This window comes from Notechis scutatus, chromosome 3 (assembly GCF_049901735.1).
Source record: "Notechis scutatus isolate UNSWTSFEM ecotype Mainland chromosome 3, rNotScu1.2, whole genome shotgun sequence".
NCBI lineage: Eukaryota > Metazoa > Chordata > Lepidosauria > Squamata > Elapidae > Notechis > Notechis scutatus.
The window spans coordinates 124,577,156-124,603,320 of NC_142011.1; the positions used below are offsets into that span (position 1 = coordinate 124,577,156).

A 26,165-nucleotide genomic window follows, 5' to 3' on the forward strand; every position below is an offset into this window, starting at 1 on the left:
AAAATAAGCATAATGGGGTATGTCCAATGTTTAATTCATGTAAGGGATCTTCCCTTTTCCCTGAAATGAGAATGAAGGATCTATGTGAGCAGGTGTTCATATCTCTCCCCAAATCTGTTTTAGAGGATTGGCTGATCTCATTTGGTCACCAGAAAGATATAACTGGATCAACAATAAAAGGTAAAACACAATAAAACAATTTAAAAGATATATCTCAAATACATACAAGTAGGAGCAAAAGAATATTAGATAGCAACCAGTAAAATCTGTTTCCACAGACTTCAGTTCAGTCAGGCATTTGCTTTTCTATTCTTTACCGCTACTTTGGGAATTTTCCTCTGTAAGTAGGCTACTCTTGATCATCTCTTCCTTTCTTCCTCATCTCATGATGACCCAAATATTCCTCACTAGCTCATGTTGTTTTCTCCAGATTCATTTTTTTCCACCAAATTTCAAATTCTTACAGCAATACACACATACATCACTTCACCACCCAGCTTCTGTTGGTACTTCTTTTATCCCTTAGCTGGATGGTGAGATGCAGCAAAATGACATTTCTTGCAGCTCGAAGAAAGCTTCTTAATTATAGAAGGGCAAAAAAGGGCAGAAGGATTTGTTCATTCCAGAACCACAGGGTCAGCTTCCGAAAAGAAAAAGGGAAGAAAAAGATGGTTTCTTTGCCTTCTTTCCTATTGTCCATGGAAAGGAAGAGTCCTTTCTTCCACACACATAATGTAAGGAAGTCAACTTCAGTTATAATCAGAGATTAACTACTCATCTCATATGACAAAAATCAAGGTGATAAAGAAAAGGAAACAGAACTAATACTCAAGCAAGTGTTAAACTGGATGCCTCCAGACTGTGCAGAATACACACCCACCCACATGCACACAACATACACAGTCAACAGTGTATCATATGTTTTCAAGCAACAATTGTGATAGAAGAAAATTTAACAACCCATCTGGAGGTATCTAGTCATAAACCAACAAGTACAGAATAAGTACTCAATTTATCAGATGTATAAAACTATTTGGATGAAAATAGTTATTAGGATTGGGCTCCAGATTGCATAGAATAGGCATCTCAATAAGCATATGTGACTAATTTAAATTCCTCCTTTAAGATGTAAGTTAGTCATGCATTGGAAGATTGTAATATCTCCCTTCTGGGAGTGTGGAAGGCTAGGGAATGAATTCGGTGAGCAAATAGTCTCTCCTGTGAAAGAGGTTGAATAAATAACTAGCTGGTATGAGCTGCTTCCAAGGTAAGCCACCATCATTAAAAAGAAAATTCCAATCTTTCTGGAAATCAGTATCAAAATACCACATTCTAATTTCATCTTAATACTCTTCAGGTAGAATGAAGCCAAATATTAGGCTGATCCTGTCTACTTGCAATCCTATTCTATGATGATGAAAACCTTTCTTGTAGAATCAGGGAAGCTGAAGATCCATAATTGGAAATCTAATGAGTATAATTCCAATTCTTAATACAAAATGGAGTTAGAAGTATCTCAATAAGAGAAATTATACTAGATATTTTAGAGATTTAAGCTCCTGCAGGGAACTCACAATGGCAAAGTCCTTCAGATATTGCATTCTGCATCTTTTATCATTAGCTAGCTTGATTAGGAATTGTAATCTAACATTTTTAGAGCCACATTCTCTTCAGTGCTGCTACATAAAGTTGACTTTTGGAATGCTACCACTGGAGTTACCATAAGCAAGGCATGATGAACATTCTAAGCTATTAATTAATTATGATAAGAAGATGATCTTGCTAATAAATTTTATGTTTCAGACTAAATAGAGTGATCATAAGGGAATGAATCTTTTATAAAATAAATGAAAAAATCAGTAACAGGACAAATGTTAAATATACAATTGTATATTACAATAATTCCTGATGGATTTGTGTTGCATGCTTTGATGCTAATAATCTAATCAAAGTCTTCATGCTATGCATAACTTTGTCTATGTAATCTCTATCAATGTGTAGAAAGAAAAAGGGGAAGACCACAATTTAGGTAAATTAGGTATACTTCATATATGAAAAACAAGAGAACAATCCATTCTAGTATGCAAAAATCTATAAATGCTGCTTTCTATGTGTGGGAGATGGACCAATAATGAAAAATGTTTGCAGTATGGAATCATATTGTTGGCCAAGACATTGCATTCCCCTGTGTTTTTCACATACAGAAATTTTAAGTATTTTCTGTAATCATAGGAGAAAAGGAGATTTCCATGTATTTAATTTAATTTAGACATTGTCTAACTCCATCTGACTCTGGGAAGTTCCCAAGTAATAACTTAAAAACCAATACAAATTATCTAGTAGAAGTAGATGAACTATCTAATAGACTTGCATACTGAACATTTTGTAAAATTTGGAAGAAAATTCTCATTCTAGATTAAATTAAAACTATTTCAAGTTTCAAATTAAATCAAGTATTATAATAACTTGTCTTCAAGTCACCTTAACCGCACCTTAGCTATTGCATAAGGCAATGTCAATGGAAAGGCTTACCACAATACAGAGGTGGAATTCTACCAGTTCGGACCGGTTCTATAGAACCGGTTGTTATGATTCTGCCCACTTCGGAGAACTGGCAAATTGTGCCCCTGGCTGGCCCCGCCCCTCTCCACCCACCTCTCCCCGCCCAGTCAGTCCTTATCACGCATGCGTGACATCACGCGCATCACTGACTGCATTCTCCCCCGCCCTCCCCATCCTGCCCAGTCACTCCTTACAGTATTTCTTTTTTTTCTTCCTCCCGATGATCAGCTATTCCGACAATCAGCTGTGCCCGGATCCCCCTTACTGTCTTACTGCTTCATCCAGGAGGCTTCCCTGAGGCCCAGGAGCTGCCCCTGCATTCAATTTTTGACCTCCTGGGCCTCAGGTAAGCCTTCTTGGACCAAAAACAGCCTCCCAGGAGACTTCTCTGAGGCCCAGGAGGAAAAAAAAAAAAAAGGAGTACAGGGGGGTGCTGTGCAGTCGCTCTGTGCTCCATTTTTTGCCTTCCTGGGTCTCAGGGAAGCTTCCTGGGAGCAAAAATGTCCCCCCAGGAGGCTACCATGAGGCCCAAAAAGCCAAAAAAACAGAGCACGGGGGGGGGGGGTGCTGCAAAAAGAAGCCACACCCACCCAGTCACATGGCCATGCCCACCTAGCCACGGCAACAGAGCCAGTAGTAAAACTATTTGCATCCCACCACTGCCAGGATAGCTAGTCAAAAGTGGTCATCTGTCAAAAGTGATCAGTGGAGCCTAACTGAACTAATAAAAGCACCATGGAGAAAAGATTATTTTCCTTATTTGTTTATTTTAAAAGGTTGTGCTAAAGAGATAAATGTTTGTTTAAATTTTCTCTGCTTCAGTTTCAATTTAATGCAGTGGTATTTTCTATTTGCTCAGCACAGACTATTTCAGGGAATCTGGCTTTTTTTTCAACAGCACAGAACTATACATCCTTCTTAAGTGTGATATATTGTGTCTAATTGATTGCTCACATGGAGAACTTTCAACCCCTCACAGAAAATTGAGGTACAGGGAAAGCTAAGTCAATGATCTGCCAGATACTGCTGAATACAGCTCTGAGCAAAGAAGCCAGAATGGCTAAAAATAAGAGTGCTGTGAGCTACAAAAACTAGAGAGAAAAACGTTTCCAAAGCTTGCTGCATATTGTTCATAAGGAGGGAGTCTGAGTTTCTGTGGGGTGTTGAAGAAAATGTTGATTTAAAATAACTAACTGAATCTTTAGCAGAGGCTTACAAAGTAGAAAAGCATCAAAAAGATCTTGTTAATACATTATTCTTGTGATCGTTATTATCTGAAACCTAGCAATAAATTCAACGTTTCACTTTATTACTTCAGTCAAAATGCCAAAACTATTAGGAGTATAGAATTAATACAATTGCTAAAATATTAATACTAAGCAGTAAACGCACTATGGATTCTACAGGCCCTGTAACAATATTTAGACACATTTAAAAATTCATTTTTATATGACAGTAGATACTGAAGATAGTACAAATTCTGAGTGCTTTGATAATTTAATTATTAGCTGGAATATAGATTATGGAGAAATGTCCTTATAGAAAATAACATAAGAAAAAACGAACAATTCTCTACAAATAATATCACATAGACAAAGATGATTTGATATGTGACAATTCTATATCTGCTTCCAATACTACTGTTGATAATACATTAAAACATGCTAATGTCATTATTATCTTGCAGTTTAATATTTAAATATTGACTTAAATATCTAGCTGCAGGAACTAATAAACTGATTGCCAAGTTAGATCCTTTTTGGCAGTTGGAGTCTTTCATTCTATTGTTCATGCATTCAATTTTTACCCATTACAATTGATAATTTCATAAGGCTGATGAAAATCCATAATAGAATTATGCAGTCCAAGTAAACAATGGCAAGATTAATTCAATTAAAATAAAATATATATAAACTACTAATGGTAAGCAATAAAAATGGCGAGATTAAGAATCAAAAGCTCCTAATTTTTTCCCTATTTGAATAATTTTTGAACTGGATTATATTGGCCAGGGTATTCTAAATGCTGCCATAATACTTTGGTTCAGCTTTTGTATAACATAACTACTCCTCTTAGTAAGAAATGTGTCTGTTAAAATTAAGGAAAACAAACCAGTATGAAAAAAGAAAAATTGTAACCAATAATTTAAAAAGTTTGCCCATGTCGCAGTTTTTATGTTGATTATCCCAATTATTCAATGCAAAAACATATTTGGGACAGACTGGAGTATTTGGAATATGGGCTGTTAGTCTGGTATTGATTTATATTTAAATATATTTGGAATATATTCCTCAGAAACTGTGCTTGCAGAAATTCCAAAGCTGTATGATTATTATGGAGTGTATCTGAGCTCCATAAAGCAGCTGCATGCAAGCATTGGCTATAAATAATATAAGCACTGCTGATGCATATCGAGTATCTCTAAAGCAATAAAAAGCTTGTATGGCCAGATCTGACTATGAAATACAGAGCATGTCCTCTGGCTACCAGAGGCATAAAAGACTATTCCCAAGTATTTGAACCTCCAAGTTCAACTTCCAGATTTGGGGTGCTTCACAAAAAAGATTATTCAGATCTTATCATAATTGATTTTTAAATCTTCTGCTTTGTAGAACAATAAACGTCAAACCCACTGGAGTCATAGACTTCATCATTATAAGTGTTGTGATGTATTTATATGCCAGCTGTGGAGGATGATACAGCAACCTTTCCAAAAACAAGACCAGGTTGTTTATATAATAATTAAACAATCATGGTGCCAAAAAAAGTCATGATTTCCCCTAGTGTAGTGACTTATACATTATACAGCAGTGAACATTTTGTGTGAGTGCTCATAAACAAATTCTGTACTTTTTTAGAGGAACAGCTTCATTCCTCCTCCTTACATCATAGGTTGGGATAATTCTTACAAATAAAATATGACTATTTCTTATTGAATGTTAAATCCACATATAATATGTGGCTTTGCTCAAATAACAAATTCTTAGCAATATTTCTACAAGTTATTTCCTGTTTTGGGACTTTGCATTAGTCATTAATATTATGCATATTTTGTCATTCTCTAATATACATTAAAAAGCCACACAACAGATATGCTTTGGAAACTCTGATTCTCTCTCTATCCAAGATACTGTTTAAGAAACAAAAGCACCATGTCTCTAGATAAAGAAAACTATAAATATACATTATTCTATTTTTAACTATGTATGCTTATATGCTTTTAAAAAAAATAGTCTGATCAGAAAGCTTTTAGATTGTAGAATTATAGAACAATCATATCTGGCATCCAAATGGCCTCTAACTAATGTTAGAGTAGCAAAGTGCTCCCTATAATGACCCAGGACCCATTTTGACTACAGTATTCTAAATCAGTTAAAAGTCTGTAAAATGAAACTGTTTCAAAGAGACCCCCATACAAATGCAACATAGTAGATCAAAGAGCATGTAATTAAGAAGCACATCATGACTGCATAGTCTTCAGAAACAGGCAGAGTTGGTGCAATAGATTTAGGAATATAGAAGGATCCTTACCACTGATAAACTATCCAGGTTCAAGGCTAAATTCACAAGGGTTAGGTGGCCTCTCATATACAACTGCTCAAAAAAATAAATAAAGGGAACACTTAAACAATACAATGTAACTCCAAGTCAATCACACTTCTGTGAAATCAAACTGTCCACTTAGGTAGCAACACTGATTGACAATCAATTTCACATGCTGTTGTGCAAATGGAATAGACAACAGGTGGAAAGCAGAGGCAGTTAGCAAGACATTCCCAATAAAGAAATGGTTCTGCAGGTGGTGACCACAGACCACTTCTCAGTTCCCATGCTTTCTGGCTGATGGTTTGGTCACTTTTGAATGCTGGCAGTGCTTTTACTCTAGTGATAGCATGAGACGGAGTCTACAATCCACAAAAGGGCCCAGGTAGCGCAGCTCATCCAGGATGGCACATCAATGCGAGCTGTGGCAAGAAGGTTTGCTGTGTGTCAACGTAGTGTCCAGAGCATGGAGGCGCTATCAGGAGACAGGCCAGTACATCAGGAGATGTGGAGGAGGCCGTAGGAGGGCAACAACTCAGCATCAGGACCTCTACCTATGCCTTTGTGCAAGGAGAGATAGGAGGAGCACTGCCAGAGCCCTGCAAGATGACCTCCAGCAGGCCACAAATGTGCATGTGGCTGCTCAAACGGTCAGAAACAGACTCCATGAGGGTGGTATGAGGGCCCAACATCCACAGGTGGGGGTCGTGCTTACAGCCCAACACCGTGCAGGACATTTGGCATTTGCCAGAGAACACCAAGATTGGCAAATTCACCACTGGCGCCCTGTGCTCTTCACAGATGAAAGCAGGTTCACACTGAGCACATGTGACAGACGTGACAGGGTCTGGAGACGCCGTGGAGAACGTTCTGCTGCCTGCAACATCCTCCAGCATGACCGGGTTTGGCAGTGGGTCAGTGCTGGTGTGGGGTGGCATTTCTTTAGGGGACCGCACAGCCCTCCATGTGCTCGCCAGAGGTAGCCTGACTGCCATTAGGTACCGAGATGAGATCCTCAGACCCCTTGTGAGACCATATGTTGGTGCGGTTGGCCCTGGGTTCCTCCTAATCCAAGACAATGCTAGACCTCATGTGGCTGGAGTATGTCAGCAGTTCCTGCAAGACGAAGGCATTGATGCTATGGACTGGCCCACTTGTTCCCCAGACCTGAATCCAATTGAGCACATCTGGGACATCATGTCTCGCTCCATCCACCAATTCCACATTGCACCACAGACTGTCCAGGAGTTGGGGGATGCTTTAGTCCAGGTGTGGGAGGAGATCCCTCAGGTGACCATTCACCACCTCATCAGGAGCATGCCCAGGCATTGTAGGGAGGTCATACAGGCACGTGGAGGCCATACACACTACTGAGCCTCATTTTGACTTTTTTCCAGGACATTACATCAAAGTTGGATCAGCCTGTAGTGTTTTTTTCCACTTTAATTTTGAGTGTAACTCCAAATCCAGACCTCTCCATGGGTTGCTAAATTTGATTTCCATTGATAATTTTTGTGTGATTTTGTTGTCAGCACATTCAATTATGTAATGAACAAAGTATTTAATAAGAATAGTTCATTCATTCAGATCTAGGATGTCTTATTTTTGTGTTCCCTTTATTTTTTTGAGCAGTGTAGGTAGAAATCATTGCACCTCCCCTCTTTCTGTTTTGTTTAGCTAAAATTGCAATGTGCTACCCCTCAATTCCTCCATTTCAGATATCAGGTCCTTATAACATCAATTAAGGATTGTCCCCTCTCCCAGCCAGTTTTATTTCATTATATTTCAAGCTGTTCTTGAGAAATAATTCATCTAAAGAGAATATAATATACAAGCACAGACAATAAGCAACACACTTTTCTTTCTTGCAGTGATTTTTAAGACTGCTTTAGTAGTTTGGTTCTTTAATAGCAAAATATTCAAATCAATTTATTCATTAGAATTTCAGAAAAGGAAGTGATATTCTAGTTCTTTATGTTGTATATCTATGGTATCCATCTTAAAAAGTAGAAAGAATGAAAAATAAATTTACAGTATCTAATATTTCTTCCCAAAATAGATGTTATTTATTTATTTGTTAAATTTATTTGCTGCCCATCTTGCCATGGGGCTATTCTAGGTAGCTTACAACAATAAAAAACAGAGCAATGAAAAGAAGTGTAAACATAAAAATAACAAAGTAATGGAAGAATAAAATAAACAATGAAAAAGAAAACAATGAGAATACAGTGATATGAGAATAAAAGACGGGTGAGTAAGGAAACAAGATGTGAGGAGAGAGCTGGGTTTTTGCTATTAATCTAGTAGACATTTCAATTATATTGTAATGAAAGTCTAAACAACACAATGAAATCACTGACACAGGGAAAACATCCCAGAAATTATATTCTTGGAGGTGTTGAAATTGACCAAAAACTGTAAAACTGATAATAATACAGTACTTGCCAAGTACAATATGGTCCTGCCAAGATACAATGGAACTCTGAGTAAAAATATAAGATCAGTTATTACTTTCATTTATTCCATTAACAAACAAAAATTTAAATATGCAGCATGCCAATGTTGGAAAACAATTGCCCTCTTAGATTTAGTATCTTTTTGTGCCATTTTTAAGTATGATAATTGTAGCACTACCAATAATTAGTAAAGTACATTTCAAATATTACTTGAAAAAATTATGGGCTAACCCCTGCCATAGCAAAAAGGCTCAACTTTGTCATTTCTGATCCTTTACAAGCATGAACTCTATTCCATGAACAATATTCCCATTGTGGTTCTCTTCTAAAATGTCTGCCCTTTGATGTGGTCAAATTGCTGAATACTTTCCTTTTCATTCATTATGTTGTAGGCTCCCTTGTGCATTTGGGATCACTGTGATGGTGCATGACCCACTTGGGTTTCAGCTCATTATTCAGATGGATAAATGGCCTGGTATTCTGTCATAAAATTATCTGATAGAAAAAAGAATACCTAATTTTTTCTGTGATGAAAAACACCAGGCAGAAAAGAGTGATTGGACCATTTGAAGACCCACAAATGAATGAGCATGATATGATGCCTTTTTAGCGAGTCTCAGTCTAGAAAAAAGCCTAATGTTTTGAATCGAGGCTTAAAGTATGAAGTTTGAACGCATGGTTCAGAAAAGATTAATATTTTGTAGTATCAAGAGAGGCTTTTGAACATGGAAAATTTATTTTTAATGTTCTTTTATTAATCAATGAGCTTGACTGATAATGTAATCATTAATACTTTATTATTCATTCTGTTCATTATTCATTTCATTTATTCTCTTCGGATGCAGTGGTGGGATTCAAATAATTTAACAACCGGTTCTCTGCACTAATGACCAGCTGGGTAGGTGTGGTTGGGTGGTCATGTGACTGGGTGGGTGTGGCCAACTCGACGTCACTCACATCAAGGAACGCTTCGCCTCTCCCAGCCTTTTGTGACCATAAGGATGCTGCAACAGTTGTATGTGTGAAAAACAGTCATAAGTCACTTTTTTCAGTGCTATTGTAACTTTGAATGGTCACTAAATGAACTGTTGTAAGTGAAGTATTACCTGTACAAAAATACAAAAAGCTTCTTTGCTTGCAAAAAGTTAAATACCAATCATTAGACTAGAAATCGGGAAATATACACTGAAGATCAATGATAGCCATGGACACCACGGAAAGCTAAACCATTCTCTCTGAATACATTCCTTTTTATCAGCAATACCTGCAACTCGGAGTTACAAATCAGGCAGGGTGCCTTGAGGAATTAAAATCGTTTAAATGAAATTATAACTATCAACAGCCAACTCTTGCTCATAAAGTGAAACCCTTTAGCAGAGATCATTTAAGCTCTCCAGAAAGAGCACACCCAGAAGAAGCAATCCTTAGATCCATTTGCACCACTTAAAGATACCAGCTGGTCTCACTCACCTCACAAGATATCCTAAGCTAATCATCCAGATTTAAGGAAAGATCACATGCCCCCCAGAAAGACAGTAAAAAAAATCAATGCCAAGCTTGCATACTGTCTCTTGGAAGTATACCCCAAAAGGACAGTGCCAGAAACCATTAAAGCAGTGAAGGAAGACTCCCTCCCCAGATAGAAAAAGAAATAATGAGGCAGGAAAAAATTCAAACACAATACAAGTAATTAAATCACAACAGTTTAAATCTTTTTAAAACTAAAGCATGTTAAACCAATTACCAGAACAAATAGACACAGGAACTAGCCAGATTTCTGAACCCTGCTTCTTTTCAGGAACAGAGATTAACATTTTCCCTTCCAATCAAAGTTGAATAGGGAAAATTATGCCATCATAAACACAGGATTAAACCTCACCAAGCACAGAATTAAACTTAACCAAAAACCAGTTTTAGACCAAAACTCAGAAAGGGTATGTAAACTAACATTTGAATGTCAAACTTTCTAGCTAGCCAAGAAGTCTTGCTGAATGTCACTCATCTTGGTTCCTTGTCATTAAAAGCTTCTTTCCAGCAGCTCTGCTTCATTATTCAATTATTTCTTTAAAGTCCTGATAGTTGCATCCTGGCTGGAAGAACTACAACAGGGGAGTATTTCCTCCCAACAGTGGTATAAAAAGCTTAAAACAACCCTTCCCTTTTAAGAAAGTCAAACCCCAGCAAAGGGGGGGAAAAAACCTCCAGAGCTAAGGCCACAGTAAGTCTGCCAAGAAACTTTAGCTGTTATAAGGGTTAACTGAGAGGCAGGTTCTGGAAGCAGAGCAATAAAGATTAGGCTAGAAACAACACCAGAATGTTTCCTTCCTGCCTTCCTTACAGGATTAGTCATGTAAAGTAGAAAAAAAACAAAAGGAGAGTTCTTCCAACAACTGGTTCTCTGAACTGCTTAGAAAGTTAACAACCAGTTCTCGAGAATAGGTGTGAACCTCTTGAATTCCACCACTATCTGGAAGCTAATATTTTAAAGATTTATATTGTTTGTTAAATGAAATAACTTACTCTAATTATCTCTTACATTGAACTGATTGAATGAGTGGAGTGATTAAATTTTCACAGTGGCAGCTTCTGTGTTGACATCACCATAAAACAAATAAAACAAATGCTAAACATTGCAGTTATTTTTTTTCTTGCTTCTTTTAAACATCAGCAGGATACATATAAAGCTTTGGTCCCAATTCTGTGTGTAAAGATATGCAAAAATCCAGAAATCTAAAAAAGGCCCAATTCTTTTTTCATAAAAACATATTTTGGGGAGAGTAATGGTATCTTTAGACAATTTTATTATTTTATTGTTTTTCATAAAACTGAACTAGTTTGAGATTTGTCTCAAGAGAGAAACCATAGAAAAAAGTTTCTTGCAGCAAAAACAGGTTGACAGGTTGACAAACAAATGGTCTACCCTTTATCAGATGTATCCAGATAGGTGGATATTTTACATCACCTTTGTGCACTGTACAGGGAATTGGGCTCAATGCTTGAACAGCCTCTTCTGTCTCTATGATTCTACAATGAGGGGTTCCCTGAATTTTCTCTGCTTTGCCAACAATAATTTGGGGAAAAAACCCTAAATCTTAAAATATCACTTGAGTTTATTTCTCGAATACAAGAGATTATTAGATAAATCAATCTATTAATTGACTGGAATGGTCTGATATAAAACAAAGATCTTATGAACAATATACTATACCGAGGACACCTTTCTTAGAATGACTGTGGTCACTCATGACTTATGCTGTTTATATTTTGTATCTGTGGTTCTGATTCATAAAATTTAAGACACTGGGTGTTGTTGATTTTTTTGCTAAATTAATGAGAAATACTGGTATTTTTGATACTTTATTTCTTTTCAATATAAATTTATTTATTTATTTATTTGATTTGCCAATTGTTTACAAGATAATAAGTATAAATGTATACATAGTTGTGAATACATGAAATGGGTACATATAAGAAAAATAAAAGAATAAGAGAAACAATAGGACAGGAACGGTAGGCACGTTGGTGCGCTTATGCACGCCCCCTACAGGCCTCTTAGGAAAGGGGTGAGGTCAATAGTAGACAGTCTAAGGTTAAAGTTTTTGGGGTTTGGGGAAGAAACTACAGAGTCGGGTAGAGTATTCCAGACATTGACCACTCTATTGCTGAAGTTGTATTTCCTGCAATCAAGTTTGGTGCGGTTTACTTTGAGTTTGTATCTATTGTGTGCTCTTGTGTTGTTATGGTTGAAGCTGAAGTATTCATTGACAGGTAGGACATTGCAATGTATGATTTTATATACCATGCTTAAGTCAGACCGAAGACAGCGTAATTCAAGGTTTTCTAGTTCTAGAATTTCAAGTCTGGTGGCATAAGGTATTCTACAACGAGTAGAGGAGTGGAGAACTCTTCTTGTGAAATATTTCTGGACTTTCTCAATTGTGCTAATATCAGATACGTAATGTGGGTTCCAGACTGATGAACTGTATTCGAGTATTGGTCTAGCAAATGTTTTGTATGCTCTGGTTAGTAGTGTGATATTACCAGAGAAAAAGCTACGTAGGATTAGGTTAACAACTCTTAATGCCTTTTTGGCTATGTAGTTGCAATGGGCTCTAGCACTTAGATCATTAGAGGTGAGTATTCCAAGGTCCTTTACAGAGCTTGGGTCATCAACAAGATCTTGACTATTCAGCTTGTATTTTATTTTCTGATTTTTTTTGCCAATATGTAAGACAGAGCATTTATTTGTTGAGATTTGAAGTTGCCATTTGTTTGACCATTCTGATACATAGTCAAGATCTTTTTGTAGGGTAGCAGTATTGTCTGTGGTATTGAACAGCTTTACATCATAAGCGAAGAGAACGCAATTGCTCTTAATATGATCACAGAGGTCGTTTATGTAGAGTATGAAGAGAGTTGGTCCTAGAACACTGCCTTGGGGAACACCACTATTGACAGGTACTGGATTTGATAGGACGCTCCCGATTTTGACCATTTGTTGTCTGTTTGACAGGAATGCTTCTATCCAGTTATTCAGTTGTCCAGAGATACCATAGGATTTTATTTTTAGGAGTAGTTTGTCGTGTACCACTGAATCAAAGGCTTTACAGAAGTCTATGTAGATTGCGTCTATTGCTTTGCCCTGGTCGAGTTGTGTCGTCCATATGTTTTTGCAGTGTAAGAGTTGCAGATTACAGGATAGTTTTTTTCTGAAACCAAATTGTTTATTGGAGAGTAGGTTATTTGTCTCTAAGTGGAGGATGATGGATTGGTTAATAATTGATTCCAATAATAATTATAATAATTATATTTATATTAATAATAATAATTGTAATAATAATAATAATAATAATTGTAATAATAATAATAATAATAAATATAATTATATTTATATTAATAATAATAATTATAATTATATTAATAATAATAATTATAATTATATTAATAATAATAATTGATTGCTCTAGTAATTTTAAACTTTCTGAAATGTTTAGAACTATTGTGAAAATAAATGGGCTCTGTGTTTCCAGTTCTGCATAAGGATCAGCTAGGGGAGCGGGGAGGGGAGGAGAGCTATCTCCTTTGTTAATTATTACTTTGTTAAATTATTACTGTCAACCTTAATCTGGTTAAATGCCCCATCAGGCTTAAGTTTAATGTGATTGGTTCCAATGTTTCCCCTTTTTAAAATTAGATTATATGATTTATCACCTTGGACAGTTTATTAGGAATTTCCTGGCACACTGCCATTTTGACCTGTTAACATAACACAGCAAAGGTAATTGAATGAAGTTCTTTCCAAAGGCAAAAGTCTTCCAGTTTCTAGCCTGGAGTTGTAAACCAGTACACCAAACTGGCTCCCCAATGCACTGCAAGAGCTACTTACAGTGTCCAGTGAGCATCAGGATAGCAAACTATCCGAAGGGAACACACAGCTCGACTAATCATCTTCCACAGATGGCAATATTTTTTTAAAATTTATGTCATAATAATTTATTTCAAATGTGCAATCATGCATAAGATTAATTTGTATACACTTTATGCAAAATTGCAATTTCATAATTGCAATAATTGCAAATTATTTTTCATCTGTCAGACAGCTGCAGTTCTCTGAGAATATTAAAGTGACACACTAACAGGCCATTAGAATTATAATATAAAGTGGACTTTGACAAAACATAAGAATGGTTCTGTAATATTTGTCACAGTCTAAATAATCTACTAATTCAGATGCTACCAGGAATCAAGAGATTATGGGAGTCACAGTCACAAGTCTCTGCACGCTGATTAAATACTACCTTCTGGATTAAAGTCATACATGAATTTTGGAGTACAAATTGAAAAATATGACCATGGTTAAAATAAGTCAGAAAACTACATTATATTATTAAAGTATCAACCATCAATCTAAAAGCTCTTTGAGTTTCTATCGCTATCCTTAATCTAAAGTCTGAAGGTGGAATAATTTATCTTCATGCTGTATAACAGTCCAATGAACAAAAATGTGAAATTACATGCATAGTTCTCTGCACAACTTATTTGAAGAAAATGATATTAAACCCGTCACTTTGATGGACAAGGCAAAGCTAAGGTAAAGACTTCATTCTGTTCTGATGAAAAATAATTGTAGAATGTGGAAGTTTTATCTGAATATAGTCATTCAACCATACAGAAATGTTAAGGTATACAATAAGAGGATCAGAATACTGTACCTTCAGAGAAACAATTACAGGTTGCAATCTTAAGGTGGTTTACCTAGATTTAGACCAAATGAATTCAAGGCAGCTTAATGAGTAAAACCACACAGCTAGAAAATCAACTTTAGAAGGCAATTTCCAAATTACATAAAATACTGAAAAGACAAATCATATAATCAAACTGTATCTTACAGCACCTTCAGGTCTGTCTTATTACAATAAAAGCTTTAATGGGCTAGATAACCTACAACAGAATTTTACCATCAATGTAGAAATCATATTATTTAATATAATGTAATAGAATTTGAATTTATAATTTAATATAATTTACAATGGAACATGTATGTTTCACCATTTTTTCTTGTCCTCAGTGCATAAATACATTTTCATAAGGAAATTTGTTACAAATATCATAAATCTACATATAATTTTCCAACTCATAATATTCTTAAATAAATCTAAAGGGAATCCATTATCTCTTTACAGCAAACTCATTACAGTAAAATTACCTAGATTGTAGCTTTAGATTCCTAGATTGTGGTTAATAAGATACTACAGAAACAAAAACTTTGGATCAGTTGATTATGCAAGTATATTCTCTAGATTCTGTGTTACCTAGCAACCTCAAATTTTTCTGTGTATGTTCCTTGACACCCAGGAAAGAAAAAAAATATGTATACCATCTGTATTATTTTAAAAGTGCCTTTAAAAATAATGAAGAAATTTTCCAAATAATGTAATTTTACATGAAATTGTCTGTAATTATTATTTATACAGATGCTAAATAGCAATATCTAATAAAACAATTCTTCACATTACCATTATTTACTTCATATTAGAGTACAAATAATACTATTATAGTAAGTGAAGAGTTAATAAGTAAAAAGAACCCCTAACAGTTCCTCTTAGATCAGTCAGTCGAAGTTACATTCTCTAGCTTTCACTTATTTTAACAGTTAAAATTTATGCAGAATTAACTTTGTTTTAATATATTTAACAGAAGTTTTGTTTCTTTGAAGAAAGCAAAACTATTTTCGACTTTATTGTACTGCATTATTTGGTTGTAGGAAATACTATTATTGCTATTACTACTATTATTGTCAGCTATCCAAAATCATTCCGGTGTTGGGCCACACAAAATCAGATCAATTATAGCTAAGTACACGTACCTGATCTTGAGATTTCTTTTTCTTCTTTTTCTTGCCCCAGCATCCAGAACTTTCAGCATCTTTCCCATTGGCATCACCACAAAGTAAACCATCAAGTTCATCAGTCCCCATTTGCTGTCCCTGAGATGTTTCTGCAGCGAGTCTATATGAGAGGTTCCTTAAAATGCACACACAGTTTTCAACGGTCTGAAAGAATGAGAAAATGAATAAATTATAATACATTTAGAATGCTCATATTCATCAGAAAAGTTATCAGTTTTCTTTATAGCCTTGTGCTAGCTGAAATACCCTATCATGGCACAGGCTAGTTTTCCTATAAAAAAAAATACACTTTTATTCCAGGAAGGGTTTTTTCTCTCTGTGTATGTGCATATTTTCAAATATGCAGCTTGCTGTATGAAAATCATTGTTACTTCAATGAAGAATTTAAATAAAGCAAATTATATTTCTTTGAGGGAATAAAGTCACTGTCTGGATGTAACAGGAATGTGAATATTGAAAGAGAACAAAACCAAAGATAAAATGTGTTAAACAGGTTTCACATATGGAGTTCCAAAAAAAAAAAAAAAGGAATACCCTCATGTGTATTCGAAGGATCATCTATCATTCCCTCTGGTGAAAATAATAGATCTGCAATTTAAATTCTCTCCAAAACTGATAGAAATATCACATAGGAATCTTAGGGAATCCATGCCGAAATGTAGTAAACTTGTGAGCAAACCTAACTTAATTTTTTTTAAACTTTTCATTTAAAACAATTTATGATTCAACTTAAAATGGTAAGGTGTTAGAATAATCTTATGAAGGATTATAGGTAATTTACTCCTTGCTTGCAAATTCACTCCCCTTTGAATTTTAAGAATTGAAAAAAAGAACAAATAAACTACAAGTCTTATCGTGCGTAAGATAAAATACAATAGAAACGATTGATTCTCTCCTTTGCAACTCATTAAAACTGCCTTTAAAAAACCACAGATGATTTCCTGGGGTTTCTATTAGGATTTCCTCAAATAATCTACATCTATGCTTAAATCTGGCAGAATTAGCACTGCAGGGTCTGATTCCTACCTCCTATAATCTCCTCATGGTGCTGCTTGCAGGTTTCTATTTTTTAATACTCTTACTATCCTGGTCAATTAATCAGGTAAGAATTTATGAGTCCAATTTAGGCAATTCTGCAGAAATAATACACAAATAAATCTCACCTCCCTAGTTGTAAGAACAGACAGGAAGATTAGAGCATAATGTCTATGAAGATTCTCAGTTATCCAGGTAAAGTTGTCTGAAGTCAGGACTGCTGGACTTATTTTTCTTATTAGTTTGAGACATTTTGTTGTTCATCCAAGAGCTTCATCAGTTAGAGAAAGTTAGTCAGGCAGAAAGTTGTTGGAAGTACCAACTCTTCCTGCACCAACTTCAGGGGTTTCCTCCCCAAAGTATGTTGCAGTATGTCAATGAAGATTCTCAATCGTCTAGGAAAAGTTGTCTGAAGGTTGAATCATGGAAACTGGTCTTATTTTTATTCTTAGTTTGAGATGTTTCGCTGTTTATCCAAGCAGCTTCATCAGTTAGATCAAGTTAGTTAGGCAGAAAGTCATTGGAATGTACCAACTTCTCATGCATCAAACTTGGAGTTTTCTTCTCAAATGCATTGTAATATGTCAATGAACTTGTGCTTGCACTTGGGGAGGAAACCCCTTCATTGAGGAGTTGATACATTCCAACGGCTCTCTGCTTAACTAACTTGCTTTGACTGCTGAAGCTTCTTGGATGAGCGGTGAAACATCTCATACTAACAAGAAAATTTAGAGCATAATCTTATGTCATTTTAAGTTTATCTTAATAAGTGCATTGTTAATTGGGTGTAAATTGCATTCATTCAATTTTGTATTAGATATGTCAAATATTTAAATAAATGGTGACAAAAATTTATCTTTGCCCCATTATTACATCAGACAAAATATTTCAAATTGGAAATCGGTCTTCAATCAAGACTGAAAAATTATCCCTATCCAGTTATATTTGATATATTGACTCACAGTTTCAGTATGTACATGTTATTTCATCTGTTTCACACATATCAGCTACATCAGAGGTGGTATTCAGCAGGTTCTGACCAGTTCTGGAGAACCGGTAGTGAAAATTTTGAGTAGTTCGGAGAACCAGCATCTGATTGGAGATTTTACAGTATCCTTCCCCTGCCACGCCCACCAAGCCACGCCCACAGAACTGGTATTAAAAAAAATGAATCCCACCACTGAGCTACATGCTTACATAGACTCCATTTGGCACCCTCTTGAAATGATACAATTATTTGATGGGAGAAAGGCTGTGCAGAAATAGGCACAATTTCAGTCAAATCCCTTCAGTTCCTGACACCACAGAACAGACGTTAAAAAGAGCAGATGTTAAAAAGAACATTGGGGTCACCTAGTACCAAGTATGAATAGTATGGGGGAATTGTGTGATCATTCAAGTAACTTCAGTTAAACAATTTCTTAGCTGTGGTATCTATGATTTATATGTATGAATGTTAAGCCTGATAATTATCTGGAAGAGTGTTTAATATATATGTGAACTGAATTAATAATTGGTTTGTCAAATGGGCATCTCCCTCTGAGCATATTGGTATTGGAAGCCAACAGGTCTCATCAGATGCTCTGTATAATTCTGATAGGGGGATTTGATGTAGAAAGACCTCAGGTGTATCTTTAGTTAATGAAGAGATCATAGATCCAGAGAGGACACAATTACTTTTTAACCAAGTTTGATAACTAAGGTTATTTTCTAAGAAAAATCTTAAAAGACAAACAAGATACTGGCTTCTTTGTATAGTAAGTAGAAATGTAGTTAGTGTCAAGTAGAAAGCAAGTATTCCTTTGAACCCTAAAGAACTTGAGTGACATCTTGATTGATGTCAAGAGGTTAGGAAACTTGCAATTGCTGCCTCACAAGAGGCCCCATCCTTGTTTTGCCTCAACTGGAACCAAGTGTTTCAGCAGATTTTAGTTGTTTGTCAAATCTTTTTCTGATGTCAAGAAATTGCATAGTCCTGGGGATTGCTAGAAATAAGAGAGAATCTCAGATATGTTCAAGAAGGGATCATAGAAGCCAGTGGAGATAGGAACTCTGGCTGAAGATGAAGGAAATGTTTATAACCTCAAAGTTTGTTGTTCTAAGAACTTACTCACAGAGTCTGGTTTGCAGGTGAGATGAGCAATTTTGAATTTAACTAGCACTACTTACAAGAATCTACTGTATTAATTTCCCTAAGGCACAAGGGGTGGAATTTGCTTATGTATTTCTGGTTGGTAAATACAGAAGAGAACGTTTGAGGTCATATGGCCATCTATTCAATGATAGTTCTACAAACATTCATGCATACAATAAAAATAAATAAATAAATAAATGGAATTTAGCTCTGCCAATTAGGAATGAAAGTAATGGAAATACCAGTTTTGTGTAGCATTCCTTTGCATTATATTTAAATGCTACTACTCAGCACCTGTTGAGCTTTTCAGAGTTGTTTTGTGTATCTTTGATGGAGAAGAGTAACACACACTAAGAAGATTATTTATTGTATGAAATTTTATCTGTCAAGATAATTGATTTGCTTGAAAATTACATTATGTCATATAATCCTCCATCAATTTATAAGCAGTAAAAATGATCTGCCAGGTTATCATGCTTTGGATAGATGCTTCCAATTTTATTAGCTAAAAAAAGTCACTTGCTGTGGATCAAAGTTTCTTGAATTACCTAGCCAGATAGAAAAAGACATCAACGTGCTTTAAAATAGCACTGTCTGAAGTTGTTTTATTCAACAAAATCCATTTTGTTTCTTTCTATGGTACTAAGAATGGAAATTTTAAGGGATTCCTAAATTTCCACAGAGGTATATAGTCCCTCCATGAGGTGTGCTCTTATTGAAATGTAAGGTGCATATTTATTGCATTTTTATCACTCAATAACAATATCTGCAGTAAAGAAAAATGCTTTCCTTTTCATCTCACTAAATCTACAATAAAGATGCTTATTGTGTTGTCAGATCTTATTGGAATATATTTGTAAAATATTCAAAAAGAGAGATGTTTGTTCACTGTCATTTCCTTGATTTGCACTCATACATTCAATAATGTGCAAACTTGTTCCTTAAGCCCCTTAAGTACAGAAATAAAATCAAGGGCAATGATTATTTGAATATAACAAATTAAAGAAAGTTATAGACTACACCAGGGGTGTCAAACTCAAGGTGCTTAGATCTAGTCCATAGGGCCTGGAAACAGCAAAGGACTGGCCTGCAGTGCCTCTGCCAGTGAAAATGGAGCTCGGGAGTGCTTCTGTTTTTTCTGACACAGGTGCCCCCAACACACGTGATATCGATCTGGTCATGCCCACCTGGCCCCGAGGTTAAATACAATCCTGATGTAGCCCTCAGTGAATTTCCACATCCCTGGACTACACTATGCTTCCATTTATTGCTGAACAAATTGCAGGAGGAAGAATGATCATCTGTCTTAATCTATGTCTTCTAGATGCATTGAATACAATTACTATCATTTCCACCTTCCACCTTTCTAAAGTGAATTTGAGAAAATGTTTTATTTATTTATTACATTTATATGCTGCTGATCTCAGTGTTGAAGTGACTCTGACAGATGAATTAATGAATGCATATGAAGCAGTGCAAGACTTTATTAAGTATCTCAATCTAGCCATTACCATTACATAAGAAAACCCATTTTGCATGCCTTACAATTCTATAAGTATAAAGCATGGAAAATAAGCCTTGAGTAGCTGGGAATCACCTTTTTTTGGTACAATTTCTGCAATAGTTGGAGCTATTTAGCAAAAAGGGCAGGAGCCAAGATTTGTTTCATTTTGGGAAGAGTTTGGGAGTTATTATTTGGTTTTTGAAACTAAGCATATTTCATGGGTGACAATAAAATGCTCATGTTTTTCCTGATTCAAAATGGTAGAAACCCACCTTTAGTAATTGTGAGATTGAAAGTGCAAAAATAAATAAGCAAATAAATAAATAAATAAATAAATATATAAATCTAGGGTAGAAAAACTAAACAAACCTTGCTATCAATTTCACTGCTTCCTAGAGCAGACTGAATCACATAAAGCAATGCATCAGTAAGTCCGTCACATTCTCTCATTCTTCTCCGAGCTTCTTCTCCAGCAGAGCTGACATTCCTGGAAGCAAATAACAATGTTGATTCTTTGCTCAATTTTATTTTTATTTTGTAAAAACTCATTAACATCGGTCTCTTTGAAGCAACTTCATTCACAATACAAATAGCTTCAGACTTCTACATACTGCAATCCCAAAACATTTGTGGTCTAATTTTTGAACTAGTTCAACATGCTCCTTTCCAAAACTCTTTGAAATTCTAATAATATTAGAACATTGTGAATCTGACAAAATTTAAAAATTAACAAAAGTAACTTTATGGAAGTAAGATGTCGTTTCTGATTAAAAATCTTTATAACCCTTACGTCTAAATTAATTGCTTTCTGTAAAAAAATAAAATAAAAATTAGCTACTATATATTTTTGCCTTTTACAATGAAACAACTGCACCTTGTAGACGTAGTGAGAAAAATATTGAGATTTAAAAGGTTTTGCATTAAGAATTTCAAACCTTTGAATTTTGTGTTATTTTCAGTTACCCAACATGTATTATTTTATATTAACATATTATGAATAAAACCTAATCTGCAAGAAAGTTTGATTTCTGGTTATAATGGTGCTGTTGTCAGATGGGTATTGGCACTGTCTGACATGTCCTACCATTTTCATCCTGATAACCATTTATTTGCTATGCCCATTGCATATTGGAACCAGAAGCAAATGATTACATTTGGTTGGAGAGGGTTTGTATGTTATCTGCCTGGATGGCAGTATGGAAGATATGCCAAATCTTTCCTTCTTAAGCCATGTCAATTGCCATAGAGAAAGTTGTAATGCAGTACTGGATGGTAAATGTAAAAAGGGTCCATTGGTTGAAAGACTTTGCCTCTGTGATTCCAGAGAGGCAGAAACTACAGAATGTTGCTCCCTTTATGGAGGCATCTGAATCAGATTTATACTTTCTCTGACTAGTAGATATTCTGGTTGCCTAGATTCGGCTGATGCCCAGATGTTGCTTATAAATGAAATACTCTTTATTAAAGTGCATGTAGCTAAGTTTGTACAACAGCCCAAAATATTGATGGTTCAATAACTTGCAATACATTCCTGTAACTATAATTCATTTAAATTTTAGATATTACTACTTCACTCGTATTAATAATTTTACTTTGTTTTAATTTTAGATATTTACTGTTTACATTATAATTTGATATAGGCTGCATTGTGGATTTACACATTAGATGCTACTTAGGTTATTTTACAAATGTATTTTAACTCTGTCTTTTTTATTATTATTATTATCTGCACTGGTCTTTGATAGCAAATAAATTGAATTGAATTGAGATACCTTCCCATTTATTCCAGCACTACATTTTAAATGATTTTACAAGTGCTGAATAATAATTTTTTTTTTTTTTGCTAAGGGCATTCTGTGAGACTTTTAATGAGCAAGCTACAATTATTTATCTTAGAAGACTTATTGCTGGACATGCGGTTTAGCTTCACCACTTCAGAATTCAACTGTACTTTAGTAACTCAAGAGTTGTTACCTGATCCCACTGAAGTTGTGGCAAGTATTAGAATGTGAATTAGTGTAGGGATCCATTTTTATTAATGCTACAATATCTACACAGAAAATACTATCACTGGTATTATTTGGACAAATTTACCCATAAAAATCTAAAAGCCATTTTAAAAATAGCATCCAAATCTGAGATGTTGGGGTTTCTTGAGTAAACTGGGCCTCCCACATTACTTCAAATCAATTTACTTTTGAGGAAATCATTTTTTATTATTTTTGTAAAATTAAAAAAAAACAAATGTCTCATAATGATTCTTGGTAGTATATTTAATTTACACATTTGGATTGTTTGGTTGAAAATGCTGTTGCTGCTTTTGAAGTTTCATATTGATTGAAGATTTCAGAGCAATAAAATGAATATGGGCTTTTAAGCCATTCACCTTCCTAAAGGAAGTTGATGAAATTGGCATTAGTAATTAACACAACCTCAGGAATATTAATTTTTAATATTCTTTCCTAGTAAATTAATGGACAGTTGCTTTAAACATGAAATCTTGAATCTTGGATCTTGAAATGAGGTTAATAGCAACAAAAATGTTTCAGCTGCATAAAATCTATGCTTAATTGCATTGGCTGTAACTTGGTATTCAATATGCTACTCAGGAGTTGGAATGTTATTTTACATCCTTTGATCTACTATTATTGCCGCTATTTGGGCAAATAATGATAGGATTGATAATATGATTCAGGATCAATTACCATATGTAATTACCATAAGAAGCATATGTTATTCTTAGCTATGTCCCAAATGTATTTTCAGGCATATGGATAGCTAAAAATTATCATACACATATAATATTGAAAGAAGAAATCTACACTTGATTTGTAGCAACCAATTGTTATTGTGTTGTTTGTCAAAATTTGAATTCTTTTTACCCCCCTAATAAAAGCGCAAGGAAACAGCCTTCCCAGAATCTGGTCAAAGCCTTTGCAATATTAATTTTAGAATTTTATTTTGTTAATACTATTATATGTATTTTTACTTTCTGTTAATTAGTTTAACATTATATAATTATTTTAAAGTTCAAGTTAGCACTTTAAAATTTGTAAATCAATCAGGAATATAATATATTTAAACACAAATGGAAACGTATCTCAAATCTACTGAAATTAAAATAACAGTGCTAAATTGTTTGTTGGGATTTTCAACATCAGAATATAATAGTGGCTTGTTGGTTTTTTTATTGAGGTTCTTGCAAGAATACTGTATTGTCTATGTAACATTACTTTTTCTGACCATACCAACAAAATATCACACATTTTAAAACTGTTAGTTATTGATTTCCTTGAATATACATAATGTAACTTGAATATGGTTCTGCATTCTTGATCTTACAGTCAAATGATTCATAAAATTAGTTAATTTTAATTTATTCAGCTATACTTTTCGTTCTGAAATTATCAAGGATCCAGTCACTATAGTTTTAGCACTTCTGTAGTGTAGCAGGTAGAAGAATGCTTATCAAGCCATGTTTTTTTTATATTTACCTCACCTTTATACTCTGATGAGTAAACAAATAATAAAATTTAAAAATAATAAAATTTAAAAATACATTAAACAGAATACTAACATCAAGAAACAATTAAAAACTTTGTGAAATAAATATCTTGAATTTCTAAACATGCTGAATTTTAATTCCTGAAATGAATTTCCTATCTCCTTACTATCCTTCTTATCAAGTTGTTCTTCTGCATATCATGGAAAAGATAGGGAATAGAAGAACAGCTACCTCCTAAAGCAAAGTGAAGCAACCAAAATATTTTACAAAAGAAATGGTTCGAAAAATGGGTTGAGAAGTAGAAAAACCCAAGAAATGAAAAAGAATAGGGCACAGAAAGAACACATATAGAAATGGCTGAAAAGACTCAATCAAGCAAATTACACACAGCATGTAATTTAAAATGTACTATAAAAGTGGAAAATAAGCATTAACTATTTGAAAATATTTTGTTTAATGCATGTTAAAGCATTACAGAGCACAAGAGACTGTAGACAATACAAAATTGGAAGCACAATAAGACACTATAGCGATAATTAAAAGAACTTATTTACCTAGTTTTAGTGTTCAAACAACCTCTTGAAATCTTGAACAGATTTCATTTCTTCAGAAAATCGTCCTTACATTTCCATTAAATCAGGGTCCCCAACCGCCGGTCCGCGGACCGGTACGGCCGCTGGAACAAGCCTTACCGGGCCGCTGGTTGCTGGGCGCCGCCATCTTTTTGGTAAAAAAGCAATTTTTCGTCAAAAAGATGGCGGCGTAGCGTTGGTGAGCTTTTCCGGGTAGAAAGCCATTTCTACCCGAAAAAGCTCACCAGAAGCGCTGGCGCCGCTTTTTTGACGAAAAATCACTCGTGACGCCACCGGAAGTGATTTTTCGTCAAAAAGATGGCGGCGCCAGCTGACGCCGGAACCGGGCGCGGCGCCCAGCTGACGCCGGAACCAGGCCGCGGCGTCGAAAGGTTGGGGATCCCTGCATTAAATTAATGTCTAATATAGAACGTAAGCTACTCAATAACTTTCATTTTGGATCAAAATTAAAACAGTACCATTGATTGAAGACTGGTATTTTCCTACCTAGGATAGTCATCCTATTCTACTTAGTGTGTGGCTAGGCAAGGAGGTCATGCTTGGGCAGTCAAATGGTCCAAATCAATTTTGAAGATCAATGATATGACAGTTGTCTCAAATAAACTGTTCTTGTAAGTAGCATGATTTATCATCAACACTGACATTTATTGTTACAGATGGCTCTATAATTCTTGGTTTCAAATTGCCTAACCAGCAGTGTTGTGCTTTGCCTATCACTATGGGAACCCTTCCATTTTTCAAGACCCCAATCCTTAACAGCTCTTGATCTATGTCACAGTGACCATGTTGTGAACAGGAATTAGGAGTGGCTAGTTAGTACATTCCCAAACCTACATGCTGTGCCTTCAAATAACGTGAACAAATTGTCAAGCTCTGAAGTGGAATAGATCCAGTTCTCAAGTCTGAGCTTAATTGTAGCTTCCTGAGCAAGGACAAATGAACTTTACTTTCAGAGCAGATTTATTTTCCAGCAGTTCTCAGATAGTCTCAAGCAAATAGCCTGATACTATATCAGTCTACGATCAAAGTAAGAAACAGGTGGAAACTATTGTTTCTGCCCCCTTGAGTCTTACTATATTTTTCAACATCCCATATTCTAAGTTCTATTGTTTCATTTAACAAACAAAAAGAAATAGATTTTCCCCTCATTAATAAGACCTATTAATAAGTATGAAATCAATTCTTAGTCATAATTCATCTCTTTAACAAAAATAAAACTACAATAGTATATGATTGATACACAATGACATAGAGTGTATTTGATTTCATTTAAAATCACACATGTATTCATGCATCATACATGAATATGCTATATATGATATTATAAAATGATGAATATTAGTCATTTCCTCCAAGATAATGTTTATCTTTGTGGAGTCAGAAGCCATCAGCAAACTAATTCATTAAAATAGACTGCTAAGTCAT

General features: G+C 34.9%; 1 protein-coding gene across 17 annotated transcripts in view; it reads right to left on the reverse strand.

Annotated features, from left to right (window-relative positions):
* Positions 1-26,165, reverse strand: part of CTNND2 (catenin delta 2) — a 492,160-nt gene that overhangs the window by 69,299 nt on the left and 396,696 nt on the right. For all 17 annotated transcript variants that reach the window (XR_015748772.1, XM_087961146.1, XM_087961145.1 and 14 more), the window contains 2 exons: positions 21,012-21,129; positions 15,928-16,113 (listed from right to left, as the gene is read on the reverse strand). Coding sequence is in view for 16 of the 17 variants with exons in the window: in XM_087961146.1 (XP_087817272.1) it covers positions 15,928-16,113; positions 21,012-21,129 (304 nt within the window). In the remaining variant the exon portion in view is untranslated. The remainder of the gene's footprint in view (positions 1-15,927; positions 16,114-21,011; positions 21,130-26,165) is intronic.